The following is a 17,173-nucleotide window of genomic DNA, read 5'->3' on the forward strand; positions in this document are numbered from 1 at the left end:
GAACCGCGCGGCCGCTACGGTCGCAGGTTCGAATCCTGCCTCGGGCATGGATCTGTGTGATGCCCTTAGGTTTAAGTAGTTTTAAGTCTAGGGGACTGATGACCTCAGCTGTTAAGTACCATACTGCTCAGAGCCTTTTTTTTTTTTTTTTTTTTTTTTTTTTTTTTTTTTTTTTTTTTTTTTTTTTAAATCCACCAACCACTCTCCAAGACTACGAGCAGCTCTGCAGGAAGAATTTGCGTTATTGCCTCAACATGAAACGCATTATATCATTCACAGCATTCCCCATGTTGTCAGTTTTGTATTGTTGCCAGAGGGGGTCACACCCCACACTGAGCACATTAACCGGTGTGCAAATCCGTTAAGTTGGAAAAATCGAAGAATATGTTTGTCTACCGTTATGCATGTTACAGTTGTTGCTTTGCATTGTTTCTACTTTACTGCCACCTGTTTATACTGTTTTGTTGCAAAATAAAAGCAACCTTGCAAAATTTGAGTTTGTTTCTTTAATTTTGGACACCAGTGTAGATGCCCGGGTGATCTTGATAATACAGATGTAGAGCGTCACTGAAACGAACGTAAGATTGCTGGAAGGCTGTCTTAATGTCAGAACCGACTAAAAATTCGAGAAATGCTTCAAAGCGCTGCACAACGAAAGATGTATGTACATGTAAAGCGTAGTTTCTAGATGAAAACATGCATCTCAGTATGGGCAGAATACACATACTATTTCTGCGTCTTTTCTATCACGTTTTCCGGTCTTGAAAGTTTCGCATTTGTTTCCCTGCCATCGGCGAACGATGTGCCTGACGCAATCCAATTACGCGGCAGCCAACCGCAAAGCGTTCTGCCGGCTGACCGCAGAACGGAAATCCCCCCTAAGCAACGCCGGCTTTCCGCTGCCTGTCAATATCAAGCGCGTGGGCTTGTTTGTCGCAGATTTCCACAGCTGCCGATTTACTGCCCAAAAGTAATAAGTGTCGCAATTGCTGCGTCATGTATCTCTGCCGTTCATTTCACATTAGGGACGTCGACTGACTTTATTTTTCTGTGTCGTGCACGAGGTGCAGTTCACTGGAATAAAGAGTGGGCCCTACATTCTGTCACGGAATGCTTTGTCGTATTATCCTATAGAATTATTTCCAGTAGAACTAACGTTAATTTTCCAGTGCATCTAGCTACGAGAGGAGACAGGTTACTAATGAACATACGGAAAAATTTCGAATTAAATTATAAATCCGCACCACGTTGTATTAAAGGGAGACATCGAAGCAATTGACATTTCGCTTAATGCCCGAAAAGACAAGATAAGAGAAACTCGAGCACATACGGAGGCATGTAGATAGTCGTTTTTTCCCTCGCTCCATTTGCGAGTGGAACAGGAAGCAGAATGACTAGTAGTGGTACAAGAAAGAAACCCTCCACCATGCAACGTATGTTGGCTTACGCAGCACCATGAAACTTCTTCATTTAAAGTTCTGCTTATATTGCCCAGTGAAACTGACTATACGAACCTACTGTCTCTTTGCTATTTTATTATTTCAACACTGACCTACAGAATTTGCCCTGACAAACAGAACTCATACTTTTCCTATTCATTGTTGTTGTTGTTGTGGTCTTCAGTCCTGAGACTGCTTTGATGCAGCTCCCCATGCTACTCTATCCTGTGCAAGCTTCTTCATCTCCCAGTACCTACTGCAACCTACATCCTTCTGAATCTGCTTGGTATACTCATCTCTTGGTCTCCCTCTACGATTTTCACCCTCCACACTGCCCTCCAGTACTAAATTGGTGATCCCTTGATTCTTCAGAACATGTTCTACCAACCGATCCCTTCTTCTACTGATGTTGTGCCACAAACTCCTCTTCTCCCCAATTCTATTCAATACCTCCTCATTAGTTATGTGATCTACCCATCTAATCTTCAGCATTCTTCTGTAGCACCACATTTCGAAAGCTTCTATTCTCTTCTTGTCCAAACTATTTATCGTCCATGTTTCACTTCCATACATAGCTACACTCCATATAAATACTTTCACAAACGACTTCCTGACACTTAAATCTATACTCGATGTTAACAAATTTCTCTTCTTCAGAAACGCTTTCCTTGTCATTGCCAGTCTATATTTTATATCCTCTCTACTTCAACCATCATCAGTTATTTTGCTCCCCAAATAGCAAAACTCCTTTACTACTTTAAGTGTCTCATTTCCTAATCTAATACCGTCAACATCACCCGACTTAATTCGACTACATTCCATTATCCTCATTTTGCTTTTGTTGATGTTCATCTTATATCCTCCCTTCAAGACACTATCCATTCCGTTCAACTGCTCTTCCAAGTCCTTTGCTGTCTCTGACAGAATTACAATGTCATCGGCGAACCTCAAAGTTTTTATTTCTTCTCAATGGATTTTAGTACCTACTCCGAACTTTTCTTTTGTTCCCTTTACTGCTTGTTCAATATACATATTGAATAGCATCGGGGAAAGGCTACAACCCTGTCTCAGTCCCCAACCACTGCTTCCCTTTCATGTCCATCGACTCTCATAACTGCCATTTGGTTTCTATACAAATTGTAAATAGCCTTTCGCTGCCTGTATTTTACCCCTGTCACCTTCAGAATTTGAAAGAGAGTATTCCAGTCAACATTGTCAAAAGATTTCTCTAAGTCTACAAATGTTAGAAACGTAGGTTTGCCTTTCCTTAATCTAGCTTCTAAGATAAGTCGTAGGGTCAGTATTGCCTCACGTGTTCCAACATTTCTACGGAATCCAAACTGATCTTCCCCGAGGTCGGCTTCTACCAGTTTTTCCATTCGTCTGTAAAGAATTCGCGTTAGTATTTTGCAACCGTGACTTATTAAACTGATAGTTCGGTAAATTACTTATGAAGATAAACGTTTATATGACAAAATACTGTAATTGTAACTGACGATGTCGTTGGGTTAACTTCTGAACGCGTAATGGTGCTGTGCTGCGGAGCTCCATTTTCGGCACTGTGCCGTGAACGGCGTGCTACGGAACATTTGCCAGTGCACCAGCATTACGCTATTAGGGCAGAGACGCCACAGATCGGCATCCACCCTACTTTAGAGAGCAGCCAAGCCTCCGAACCCTACGTTCTGTGAGCCGGCCGGAGTGGCCGAGCGGTTCAAGGCGCTTCAGTCTGGAACCGCGCGACCGCAGGTTCGAATCCTGCCTCGGGCATGGATGTATGTAATGTCCTTAGGTAATGTAGTTCTAAGTTGTAGGGGACTGATGACCTCCACTGTTAAGTCCCATAGTGCTCAGAGCCATTTGAACCTACGTTCTGTGGAGAATTGTGGACGTCCAACCATTTAGCGTCTAGTGGTAGTTTCACTGTCCTATCTCTCTCCGTAGATGCTCACGACAGTAGCACGTGAACATTCGACCAGCTTCGCCGTTTTCGAGATACTCTTTCACAAGCTCTGCGTAATAGTGATCTGCCCTTTGTTAAAGTAGCTTATCTCAGTAAACTTCACCATTTGCAGCCCACGCCATTTGTTATCAAGCCACGTGCCTGCAACGCTAACAAGCGGCATCCAACGTCGCGGTGGGCACTTGATAATGTTTTTAGCTTATCAGTGTATACAGCGCATTGATTTCCGTGGCTGTTCAGATATCTCGTGCGAACAGGTCTCGTTACATTTTATGTGTTTGCGCCCCCACCCCTCCTTTCCTGGTGGGAGGCAGTGTAATGCACCGACTGTGACACGGCCGGCGTTGTGTGTTGCAGCGTCGTGGTGGACGACGTGGACACGGGCAGCCACGAGCAGCTGCAGCTGGAGGCCGAGGAGCGGCTGGAGCCGCAGCCGCAGCCGCGCGCCAAGACGCCCGAGGGCGAGGACGCCCCCGCACCGGAGGAGCAGCCGCCAGACGCCCGCATCCGCCAGATACAGGTACCTACCTACCAGCCTCCTGCCTGCCCCTTGCAGGCGAGTTCCGCCTTATGCAAGGCACCGTTTTTACACTGCTGGCCATTAAACTTGCTACACCACGAAGATGACGTGCTACAGGCGCGAAATTTAACCGACAAGAAGAAGATGCTGTGATATGCAAATGATTAGATTTTCAGAGCATTCACACAAGGTTGGCACCGGTGCCGACACCTACAACGTGCTGACATGAGGAAAGTTTCCAACCTATTTCTCATATACAAACAGTAGTTGACCGGCGTTGCCTGGTGAAACGCTGTTGTGATGCCTTGCGTAAAGAGCAGAAATGCGTACCATCACGATTGCGGTTTATCGTATCGCGACATTGCTGCTCGCGTTGGTCGAGATCCAATAACTGTTAGCAGAATATGGAATCGGTGGGTTCAGGAGGGTAATACAGAACCCCGTGCTGGATCCCAACGGCCTCGTATCACTAGCAGTCGACATGACAGGCATCTTATCCGCATGGCTTTAACGGATCGTGCAGCCGCGTCTCGATCCCCAAATCAACAGATGGGAACGGTTGCAAGACAACAACCATCTGCACGAACAGTTCGACGACGTTTCCAGCAGCATGGAATATCAGCTCGGAGACCATGGCTGCGGTTACCCTTGACGCTGCATCACAGACAGGTGCGCCTGCGATGGTGTACTCAACGACGAACCTGGGTGCACGAATGGCAAAACGTCATTTTTCCGGATGAATCCAGGTTCTGTTTACAGCATCATGATGGTCGCATCCGTGTTTGGCGACATCGCGGTGAACGCACATTGGAAGCGTGTATTCGTCATCGCCATACTGGCGTATCACCCGGTGTGGTGGTACGGGGTGCCATTGGTTACACGTCTCGGTCACCTCTTGTTCGCATTGACGGAACTTTGAACGATGGACGTTACATTTCAGATGTGTTACGACCCGTGGCTCTACCCTTCATTCGATTCCTGCGAAACCCTCCATTTCAGCAGGATAATGCACGACCGCATGTTGCAGGTCCTGTACGGGCCATTCTGGATACAGAAAGTGTTCGACTGCTGCCCTGGCCAGCTCATTCTCCAGATTTCTCACTAACTGAAAACGTCTGGTCAATGGTGGCCGAGCAACTGGCTCGTCACAACACGCCAGTCACTACTCTTGAACTGAGGTATCGTGTTGAAGCTGCATGGGCAGCTGTACCTGTACACGCCATCCAAGCTCTGTTTGACTCAATGCCGAGGCGTATCAAGACCGTTATTACGGCCAGAGGTGGTTGTTCTGGGTACTGATTGATCAGGATCTATGCACCCAAATTGCGTGAAAATGTATTCACATGTCAGTTCTAGTATAATATATTTTTCCAATGAAAACCCGTTTATCATCTGCATTTCTTCTTGGTTTAGCAATTTTAATGGCCAGTTGTGTAGTTTCGTTATTACCTAAACGTGTTTCAGCGCTTCATGTGCTTTCTTCAGTGGCATTTTCGTTTATTTTCTTTGTGAAAAATTATTGTTACGTGTTAACCTCTCGTGTAGGTTCGTATTAATTCTCCGTTCAAGAGTATTTACATTTACAAAAGGACAAATAATTATGTGTCAAATATTAGACATTAGCTTACATACCGATTTCGCCTCCATAGCTCAGTGGTCAGAATGTATGATAGCTTTGTGGAGGCCCTGCGTACGAGTTCCGATACTGCCAAGGGTTATTACGTGCTGAGAGGAATGGAAAAGCTTGCACTCAGCCTCATGATACCGTTTGAGAAGAGACTTGACCGGGTGGTAGCGCTCCAAGTGCAAGAAGCTGACATCTACCGGAAGAGCTGTGTGCTGAGCCAACGCATAGTAACGCCACTGGAAGTGGATGACACGGCAGTCGGTCGGTCCCTATTGGCCCATTAAGGCCAGCATGCGGAGCTTTACATTGCTTTGTTACATACGATATTTCCTGGAGACATATGACAGTGAATTAAGGCCTTACAGACTGTCGGAAAAAAATAGTACCCCTGGAAAGACGATTCAATTTCGATCTGACGACGGTGTATAACACCTGGAGGATAGTAGATGTACTAATAATGGTTTCAGCGTCGTCCGTCAACATACACCGTAATTGCATTGCTATCAGAGCGCCACCTGTGTCTAGTCTTTAATAGGGAATGTTCACAGCCAAAATGCTCACTGTGGTGCAAACTTATGACTCAACCAGACAACCTCACCATTGCAGTGCCTGATTTCGGTGAGTTGCCTTGCCTCTCACCGTGGAGGTGATTGATAGTGGGGAGTCGCCTTGCCTTTTACCATTGAGGTTCTTGATTTCCGTGAGTCCCCTATCATTGAGGTACCTGATTTCGATGAGTGCCCTTGCTTCTTACCATTATGATGCTTGATTTCAGTGAGTCCTCTTGCCTCTCACTATTGAAGTGCTTGATTTCAGTGAGTTCCATTGCCTCTCTCCATTCACGTGCTTGATTCCAGTGCATCCCCATACCTCTCACCATTAAGGTCCTTGATTTTAGTGAGTTTTCTCACCTGTCGCCATTGAGGTGTTTGATCCTGGTGAGTTCTCTTGCCTCTCACCATTGAGATGCTTCATTTTGGCGAGTCCCCTTGCCTCTCACCACTAAGATGCTTGATTTCAGTTAGTCGCCCTGCCTCTCGCCACTGAGGTGCTTCGTTTCGGCGAGTCTCCTTGCCTCTCACCAATAAGGCGCTTGATTTCAGTTAGTTCCTTGCATCTTACCATTGAGGTGCCTGATTTTGGCGAGTCCACTTCCGTCTCACCATTAAGCTGCCTGATTACAATGAGTCCGCTTGCCTCTCACGATTTAGGTGCTTGATTTCGGTGCATCCCCATGCCTCTCACCACTGAGGTGGTTCATTTTGGTGAATACCCAAGGCAGATGCACCCATCGCTATCACTTCATGGACATTTTGCTTCATGGCAGTGGTTGTGGTCTGTATTCGGATGTTAGCCATATAGCGGCCAGCGCAAGAGTTACAGTGGTTGGAGAGAAACCCAAATTGATGGCGGGATTCGAGAGTGGCCATCGAGCATTCCGATGTTTTGGGAACTTTCATAATCAACCCCACAGAGAGCACAAAATTGCATCACCATATAAATACCTTATTTGCCAGTAATGTCGAAGTCTAGCCATATTATTTATATTGTACAATCACATTCACAACCCTCAAGTAACTTTTGAACTTCAGTATCAACCGTTAGAATACTAAGGTTTACATTTACATTGTAAATGAAATGTAGAACCAAACGTGTTAGGTCTTACCTTCTACCACGACTGGGAAACAATGGTTAAAGTAAACTGTATATATTTTTTGGGTTAAAATAAGAAGTTGACCCACCCACCTAGGAGGAGTGATTAGAAAGAGGCTAGCTGTAGCGCTGACAGATGTCCCCTTTCCTAACATTATCTTTTCACTCAGAACTTTTTTTTTGTGCAATGCTTCGTTTTCGAGATATTTTGTTGCCTCACGTTAAAACAAATAAGTTTCGTGGCTTCTTCTTTTCTGTAAAACTGTCCCTATATTTGTTTATTTCCTTGGCATCTCTACGTAACTGTGTTTAATAGTTCGTTATTGGAAATAAAATTTTGATTTCAGAAAACTTTACTTCATGGTTTCATGACTGACGAAAATGCTCAGCTGCAACTGATTTTTCTATTTTCTCCAGTCGACAAAGACTTTTGCGTTCCTTCAGTCGTACGTGTACGCTTGTAGTTCCAATGCAGACCTCACCAAATATAGAGTACGCACAAAAAATTTGGGCCGTATCTGCACAGACGGTGTGGTAGAGGAGGGGACAACAGCAGTGGTGGAATATCCGCTGAGAGCATCTCCGCCCGGCAGCGTAGGTGCAGTTCAACAGCTGAAGCCAAGTCGCAAGCAGAACTTTTAAAGCTACAGCTAGCGACTCTGCAAAGGGTCGTATTGTCAGGTTATGCCAGTATGACCAATAATTCGACAAATCAGTAGTCTCTAACTTGAGGAACGCATAATAAAATCAGCGTACTAGCGACTGAGACAGATGAAGCGCACAGCACAGCAAGCGACATCGAACTTCGGCAGTCACCCCTTCAGAACAAAGTGGTGAACTCGCCCAGCGCCGAGAAGGAGAATGGCTTCTCCGCATAAGCCAAGTTTACTTTGTGTGAGCTCTGCATGGAATTTTACGTACCACACATGCTGACAGCTTTATATATCTCAGAGCTTGACATATTTTCTTTCAAAGCGCAAAATCTATTACCTCACGCCCTTTTCACAGAATTTATGTTGCTCTCCGACATATGGCCCATCGCTCTGCAAGACTCAGCAAACTTCTGAAGACTTCCGACGTAGCTCTGTCTGAAACATCACAAACAAGAACGTTTCATATACTACAACCGGTAAAAGTCAATGGCAATTCAGACAACTGCTCGCGAAAACCTTCATTGTATGAAGAGAATAATTCAGGTTTCGTTTTTTGTTTCCGCGTATCGCCGACCTACACATGAATAATCCGCAAGCCAGATAATCCGTACCTGGATAATTGTGAGTCTGTCGTAGTATTTTTCGAATTCTATGGTTTTTTGTGCATTTTTACGCTTTTGAAGGCTCAGTATGAATCCACTCCCTTCCCAATTAAGTATTATTTTCAGGAATTTTGAAACAGACGTACGAAAAATAATGCTTTTTTGATTTTAATGTTCGAAAAATTCTTTACATTTAATTACACCTTTCTAGCAAATAGAATGCTAATCTGGTGTGTTTTATAGTCGTGGGTAAGGGTGATGCTCTAAATAAAATATTCCTTAAAAATCTGAGCTTTCTGTTATCGACGATCTGCTTAGGAAAGTGATTGTTATCCACAGGTAGCTGAAACTAATGATATTGACTGTAATTTTCAGTTTTATTTCTTTCATATCTTGATAGGTCCTCACACACTTTTTAAGGCAGCAAGTAATCACATTATAAAAATTTTCACAATCTTTTACCAGACAGCACTGAAATTTTACCGAATGGTGCAATAGGAACGAAACCAAACTTACAAGACAATGCACTATGTTTTCACGTACATTTACAGAAACAAGAAACACTGTTGTCTATGAATTGCTTGCAAATAAATCTGAAGCTGGACTGAGCTCTTATGGGGCGCATTTGGTGATACTAATAACGGTATTATGCCCTCCAGGGTATTCTGAAAACCTCCATTGCCATATTAAATATTATCCAACCAACCGGTTTACCTATTAGTGAAAGAGTAGACAAAATTATACTTTCCGTATGTAGAAACATCTATGAACAGGAATTGTTACAAAAGATATGGTAAATAAACATGATTTTTTTCAAGTAAGTGATTTCTCATCAAGATTCTTTTTTGTGAAGCAAAGAACATTTTCGTTAACAAAAATTAAGTGTTTAGACAATGAATAATAAATTATAGTAGGAATCACCTAAACATAATTTCATGGTTTGTAAGATATGTCCTACACTTAGAACAAGTTAAATGAGTTACTTTGTTTTCTAAGGGCATTTGCGTTGAAAGTTATGTTCCCACTCATATTTGTCAGTTTCAGAGTGAAACTGATTGGACGACCAACTCTCTGGAATATGACAAATTTAAATTCCAAGATTAGCCAAAATTTGGCATTGAAATAAATTCAATGTTGGCAAACGAAAATTTGTCCTAGACTGGGACTCCCACCCAGATATCCCTCTTTGCATGAGTGGTCGCTTTAACTGCTTCGAATATCAGAGCATGCTTCGCGTCCAGCCCAAGTTCCCAAGTTGTCGCACACTACATAAGTAGCAACCCATGTCCATTATCCTCATTCTTACAGCCTCATGCTGATTCCCACAAGATGTCGGACATAGAGAGCATCTGCACAGAATGATCATTAATTGCTGCCAAGGTGCATACATTTATAGGTGTGGTATCTGTTATTTTGGACATGGTTGAAAGAACAAACAGACATCATTTGTTTTTGATCCTGCAGCTGTATACACACAGTGATTTATCAGCCAGTACCGCTGGGCTTTATGCAACCTGCAGTGCCTACAAATACTGTGTGCAACGTTTTCATATTCTCTCACTTCTGCACGCAAACTGTTAGTCCTACAGAAACCATAAACAGGGCCTTTTTGTAGGAAATTTAACGTAGTTAAATTCTATATACAGACATGTTTTCACTAGAGATCGTAGTTTCCGAATTATTCGAGAAAAATGTACAAAAGTGATCCTCAAATGCTATTTTATTGAGTAACTCATAAATTGTGGTCTCCAGCAAAAACATTTTGCAGTGCAAAATTTAAGTATTTTAAATTTCCTACAGAAAGGTGCTTTTTATTTTTTTGTAGGACTAACAGTTTGGGTATTGTGAGCAAGAAAATATGAAAATATTGCATGTTGTTTTTGAAGGCATTGCGGGTTGCATGAAACGTATCGGTGGGGCAGCTGAATCATGCTGTTACGTGACGAAACTGAAATTCCGACTTAGCCTGCAATATGGCATTCAAGTAAACAAAGATTCTAATTTATATTTCCCACATTATGCGAGTGGTCACCTTAATCACTCCAGCTGACTAGGAACACTTCACGTCCAACCCAAATTCCCAACCTGTCGGATATTATCCTCACTGCTCGCAGCCTAACGCTGATTCTCACAATAGGGAGGACAAAGAGTGCATCTGCACTAAATGAAAATTATTTGTCGTCAAGATGCATTATTTATATTTCAGACACGTCCAATGAAACAGAAGCCACACATATAAGAAGAACTCTAGAGTATTATGTTTATGAGCTGCGGCGTACGAAACTGTTCTGATTAACGGCCAACAAATAAGAAATAGGTTATTGCTGAGAGGGCTCCAATGCACCGAGTGATTGCCATGTATCGTGTATTTCAAAACTAAAGTCGTGTCAAAACATCAAAACGAAAAGTGGTATCGAACGGTTCATTTTGTCTAACTAGCCCATATATTGATTCTTTCCAAGTTCCATCCATTCTCTTTATCGCAAAATTTTGTATGTGGTTGCACGTTCAGAGACTGTGAACAGCTACAAGAAAAACAGCCCTCGGTCACTATTTTTAACGAATTAACCGGGTTTCAATACTGCTAGGAGTGTCTTCCGCAGAATTTACATCAAAGAATGGTCTATATTCTATAACATGTGTAACCTCCCCCTCACTTATCGACCCTAATGACAGTGAAAAATTAAACTGCGTGTACCTAATGGAAATTTGGGAAAAGCAATCGTCACCGAAGTTAATCTGTCCGTAAACAGGGAGGAAAGGGTTACATCTAAATGAAAGGAAAAATGCAAATGAAGCTGGTGGAAATTAATTTTGAAAAGGGGTAAAGTTAATAAAGGAAGTAAATGTGCGGTCGTTACGTTAACAAATAACTAGTGGTAATTAGATATTTGAGATTTGGGGAAAATTACCGTCGCCAGTCCTATGGACAACTACTATAATAACTGAAAAAGAAAGGTTATTGCACATATAATTAGCACTAAAAGCGTGGCAACTGAAGGTTGACACGTGTTGTGTGAAAACTGAAAGTTTGTCGGAAGTAATAAATTTCGCTACACTCTGACTTAATTTAGCAAAAGAATTAATAAAACCGGAAAATTGAAAGTTAATTTAGTGACTGAAATTAATAATGAGATTTGTTTCTGAAGCACTACGAAATTCAGTAAAATAAGGTTAGTCTTGGGCTACCACAACAATCATCTCAAAAGCTACTTGAATTTACGCAATTTAGAAATAAGAGATTTAACTTTGAACTTGAATTAAATGATTCTGAACAATTAACAATAGTAAAATTTAGTATGTACCAAGCTGAGCTGCAGTCACAGGTAAGCTAAAATATGGTAACAAAACTCGCACTCTTAATTTGTGCTTGTGTAATCTAATTATTGTAGCCAGCTATGAATATTTTAACTGAACTTTGAAATTAAAGAAGTGAAATGGAATGATATTACTTTAATGCTGGCGTTTGAATTTCAACGACACTCGGGTTCATTCCGGAAAAGGAAGGCACGCTGCTTGGTAATGCAATTGGGACAATGAGCAACAAAGGTTCATGCTAAGTTGCTGTATTTTTGTGATGCAACAGTTTTAAAAGCTGAGGTCTGCCATACAGTTCTAAAGCTTTACGTGCTTCCAGTCTTCCTCGTTGGTTGATTGAAGGTTTGAAGCCGTCGGTCGAGGAGGTGGCGACAGTCACTCATTGTCGGCCGTCGCTGTTGCAGAAGCTGGATGTTGGCGCGCCTTCTTCTCGACACGGTCTCCAGCCGAAACGGGCTCTTGATGTGTGCCAGCTAACGCTTCCCGTCCGCGACACCATGTCAGAAACTAACATAGCAAGTCGAGCGCAATTACATGCTGCCAAACCCTGAAAGCGCGGCAACTCGCGGGAGCGTCACACCACACACCTGCTCTACTGCGCTACTGCAGCCAGACTCTCGCTGCCCGTGCTCCACGCGGCCGAGTTCACACTACCAAAGATCCTAAACACTTTGGTTCTCCACACAACCTATCGATGTATTCGTTCGATAGCATACTTTTCCCTAGGCAAGACCCAGCGTAAAAATACAAATAATATTTACAAAACAACCAATTATACATCGACATAAATGCATATATATATATATATATATATATATATATATATATATATATATATATATATATAGTAAAACAATTACAATATATAAAGACACAGAAATGTCTATCTTGAGGTAACAAAACAAGGAAAAAAAATTATAGTACAATAGATGGAAATAGGAGGATATGCATTTCCGGCGTTACACATGGTCACAGAATTTTGACTAAAAACGTATGACAGAGTGAATCGTGAAGACTGGCAGTACTTATATGTTATTTACACAATAATAAATATGCCAAAAAGGCATTAGTCACAAAGATATTTAAGATAAAGAAAACTGTGATGGCGAAAGGGCTGCTCGTTACTTGCGTGGTGCAGGTTGCACAACGGACTGAGGTGCCCGCATTAACAAATGCGGCCAGGTGAACATGGCACTGCAACGTGCTCGCCATCTAGTAGCCGTAGATTCTTTTACTATGTAGGACACACAGGACGCGCCTTTACTACCAGATATAAAGAACACCTGCTAAGAAAAAATTGCACTAGCTCCCAAAATTCGTCTTTTGCCGACCATCTTCTAATTACAGGTCGTTCACCTAAAGCCATCTGCGATAACATTTTGCACACTGAAAAGAAAGGGCGTAGACTAGATATTCTAGAAGAATTAGACATTTTCAAGCATTTTGCTCGAAAGGATAGCCTCATCCTTAACGAACAGCTACAGCTACGTAACAAAAAATTTTTCAACGGTATAAAACCGTTACTCAATATCTGACTTCGGGTCTGCTAGTGCAGGTTGCCGAAATGTTCTTTTCTTAGAAGGTAGTCCTATGTTTTTCAATTATCAAATTTTTCTTGGCTGCATTTCACGTCAATATTGCTTTCTACAAGTTCTCATTCAGTCCTTTCTACATTTTCATAATGATGTTCTCATGTTTTGTCTTACTGTTATAAGCTTCGATGTAGACAAAATGTTATGTTGTATGCTGCTATCACACAACCATTGCTTTCCATTATGTACCAAATACTGTTTATTCATAATCATTTCTGCCTATATTGCAATGTGATGTAGCCTAATTGTATCTACGGCTACTAGATGGCGCGCTCGTTACAGTGCCATGTTCACCTGACCGCATTTGTCAACGCGGGCACCTCAGTCCGTTGTGCAACCTGCACCACGCAAGTAACGAGCAGCCCTTTCGCCATCACAGTTTTCTTTATCTTAAATATCTATGTGACTAATACCTTTTTGGCATATTTATTATGTATAAATGACATATAAGTACTGCCAGTCTTTACGATTCACTCTATCATACGTTTTTAGTCATAATTCGGTGACCATGTTATGGAATATAGACCATTCTTTGATTTATATTCTGAGGAAGACACTCCTAGCAGTGTTGAAACCCGGTTAATTCGTTAAAAATAGTGACAGAGGGCTGTTTTTATTTCAATTGTAACTATTCACGGTCTCTGAACGTGCAGCCATGTACAAAATTTTGCGATAAAGAGAAGGGGTAGCCCTTGGAAAGAATCAAGATATTGACTAGTTTGACAGAATGAACCGTTCGATACCACTTTCCGTTTTGATGTTTTGACACGATTTTAGTTTTGAAATACACGATACATGGATACTCATTTCTGAGCAATCACTCGGTGCATTGGAGCCCTCTCAACAATAACATATTTCTTATTTGTTGGTAGTTAATCAGAACAGTTTCGTAAGTCGCAACTCATAAACATAATACTCTAGAGTTCTTTTTATATATGTGGCTTCTGTTTTATTGAACATGGACGAAATATAAATAATGCGCCTTGACGGCAATTAATTGTCATTTAGTACAGATGCACTCTTTGTCCTCCATATTGTGAGAATCAGCGTTAGGCTGCGAGCAATGAGGGTAATATCCGAGAAGAAGGGAATTAGGGTTGGACGTGAAGTGTTCTTAGACAGCTGAAGTGTTTCAGGTGACCACTCGCATAATGTGGGAAATATAAATTAGAACCTTTGTTTACTTGAATGCCATATTGCAGGCTAAGTCGGAATTTCAATTTCGTCACGTATAAAGCGTGATTCAGGTGCCCCCACCGATACGTTTCATGCAACCCGCAATGCCTTCAAAAACAACATGCAAGATTTTCATATTTTCTTGCTCACAATACCCAAAGTGTTAGTCCCACAAAAAAAGTAATAAAATAAAAAGCACCTTTTAGTAGGAAATTTAAAATAGTTAAATTTTGCACTGCAAAGTGTTTTCGCTGGAGACTGCAGTTTATGAGTTACTCAATAAAATAGCATTTGAAGATCACTTTTGTACGTTTTTCTCGAATAATTCGGAAACTACGGTCTCTATTGAAAACATGTCTCAATATAGAATTTAACTACGTTGAATTTCCTACAAAAAGGCCCTGTTTATAATTATATTTATACTCTGTCATACATTTTTAGTCATAATTCTGTGACCATGTTATAGAATATAGACCATTCTTTGATTTAAATTCTGAGGAAGACAGTCCTAGCAGTGTTGAAACCCGGTTAATTCGTTAAAAATAGTGACCTAGGGCTGTTTTTCTTTTAATTGTACCTTCTCTTTATATTTCTGAGCCCAATTTTCACAGTTCATTTTTACATGGAATAGAACCAAACTGGAAGGGGGAGGGTGGAAAAGCACTAAAAAAGCGCTCCGTCTTCAGGCCACAAGCGGCCCATAGGGACCATCCGACCGCCATGTCATCCTCAGTTGAGGATGTGGATAGGAGGGACATGTGGTCAACACACAGCTCTCCCGGTCGTTACGATTTTTTTCTTTGACCGGAGCCGCTACTATTCGGTCGATTAGCTCCTCAACTGGCATCACGAGGCTGAGTGCACCCCGAAAACTGGCAACAGCGCATGGCGGCCGGATGGTCACCCATCCAAGTGCCGGCCACGCCCGACAGCGCTTAACTTCGGTGATCTCACGGCAACCTGTGTGTCCACTGCGGCAAGGCCGTTGCCCCGGAAGGGTGGAAGCTCTGTAAAAATTGTGAGAATTTAAAAAAGCTAAGCTGAAAGTGGCGTGTTGATGTTGCAGGTGGAAGCTGAGAGCCGCAAGAGCGAGTTCGCACGGCTCCTGGAGGAGCACGCGCAGGTGGTGATGCAGCTGAAGCAGATGGAGAGCGACGAGGCGGTGTTGGCGCCCCCCGCCACCACCACCAGCGCCTAGGCGCCACCGAGGCACCGGCCACAGCCGCCACAGGCCTACGACGGCGATCCGTCATTTCTCTCGCACCGTCATTCCTCCTCTACCTAACCCTCCCCTATGTCCTCTTCCTCAGGGACGTGAACGAACCAGCTGTCGCACCACAGGGCCCAATTTTCTTCGTCCCCTTTCTCTGTAAATTTAGTACTTGTCTTAGAGCACTAACGTTTCACTGTTGTTGTCATTCAGTCTGTGTTTCTTGTGAGATAACGCTAAATTTACATTTCGAATAAGATTAATAATAAACTTTGTGCAAAGGCCACATCCGAGCCCAGTTCCATCTCAAGCTCTCTGAGTCCACTCGCTAACTACCCTGCATTGCCCATTTACTTATTTCCCAGTCTTGTAACTAAAGTGTAGTTACCCACAGAGGTCCAGTGTAAGCTTAATCATTGTACGGCAGTCTGGTAGATATTCTAACATGCTGATGCGGAGTCGATTTACGCTGAAAAATTAGTTCCAGTTTTGTCCACCAGGTGCAAATCTGGCGCCATGAATGCAAGAAAGACGTATAAAAATCTTTTCACATGTAATGGATTAGAAATGGGACACGGGCAGAAAAGGTGAAACAAGAGAGAAAGGCTATAATATAATAAAATTATAGAATAGATGATAATAAAATGTTGAAATGCGTGACTTTTTAAAATGTATTGAATTAATGATACTAATTTTTCGGCATGAATGACAAGCACAACAAGCTGAGCTATGCCTGGAAATGAGTTCGTATTAGTTCATATTATTTTACAGGGCGAAGTAGTTTCTTTCTCCGTTGTAGATTTGTGCTTACCATTATTTATAATGCCACGTTTGGTCGCCGTGTTCACCTATGAAGTCTTGACCGTGTTTCCATTAAGCTTATCGGATCTTCGTAATTTTCCAAAGTACACAGGTGGGCTTCAGTTCTTGTAATTATCGTACTATTTGAAATAACAACTCACACGACCTTTCTGTTAATAAAACAATACTGTACTTTTCTAAACGGTGCACATATGAAATGAATACTCCTCACTTATTCATAGTGACCCCAAAATGGCGGTCTACAATTACTCGCTAAAAATGGCGTGCTTCTCACTCGTTAACTAGCTGAACGCGAATCCTCCCTTCCTCATACTGGTATAAGAAAAACTCCTCTCTTTTTTAACAACTGAAAACCAAAAATACCTGACGCTAGGCATAGGGCTACCGTTTCATATTTTCTCTTTGCCTTTAAAGAAGACGAAAACATAAAAGAAATGCAAAAGGTTTATCACACAGCCACTTACACAATTTGTTCAATATGAACACCAGAGACATTAACGAATGTTGTACAGCGCCAGATTTGCACTTGGTGACTAAAACAGGAAGTATTTTTTTTTACAGCGTAAATCAGTTCCGCATTAACGTATGAGCGTATCTG

At 42.1% G+C, this 17,173-nt stretch overlaps 1 protein-coding gene across 1 annotated transcript in view; it reads left to right on the forward strand.

The window, feature by feature from the left end:
• LOC126092091 (uncharacterized) overlaps positions 1 to 16,955 on the forward strand; it is a 553,461-nt gene extending 536,506 nt beyond the window's left edge. The window contains exons 3-4 of the mRNA XM_049907514.1: positions 3,760 to 3,922; positions 15,610 to 16,955. Coding sequence (XP_049763471.1) covers positions 3,760 to 3,922; positions 15,610 to 15,741 — 295 coding nt within the window. The 3' untranslated portion in view covers positions 15,742 to 16,955. The remainder of the gene's footprint in view (positions 1 to 3,759; positions 3,923 to 15,609) is intronic.
• The last annotated feature ends 218 nt before the right edge of the window (positions 16,956 to 17,173 follow it).

The sequence above is a fragment of the Schistocerca cancellata genome, chromosome 7 (assembly GCF_023864275.1).
Source record: "Schistocerca cancellata isolate TAMUIC-IGC-003103 chromosome 7, iqSchCanc2.1, whole genome shotgun sequence".
NCBI classification, from domain to species: Eukaryota; Metazoa; Arthropoda; class Insecta; order Orthoptera; family Acrididae; genus Schistocerca; species Schistocerca cancellata.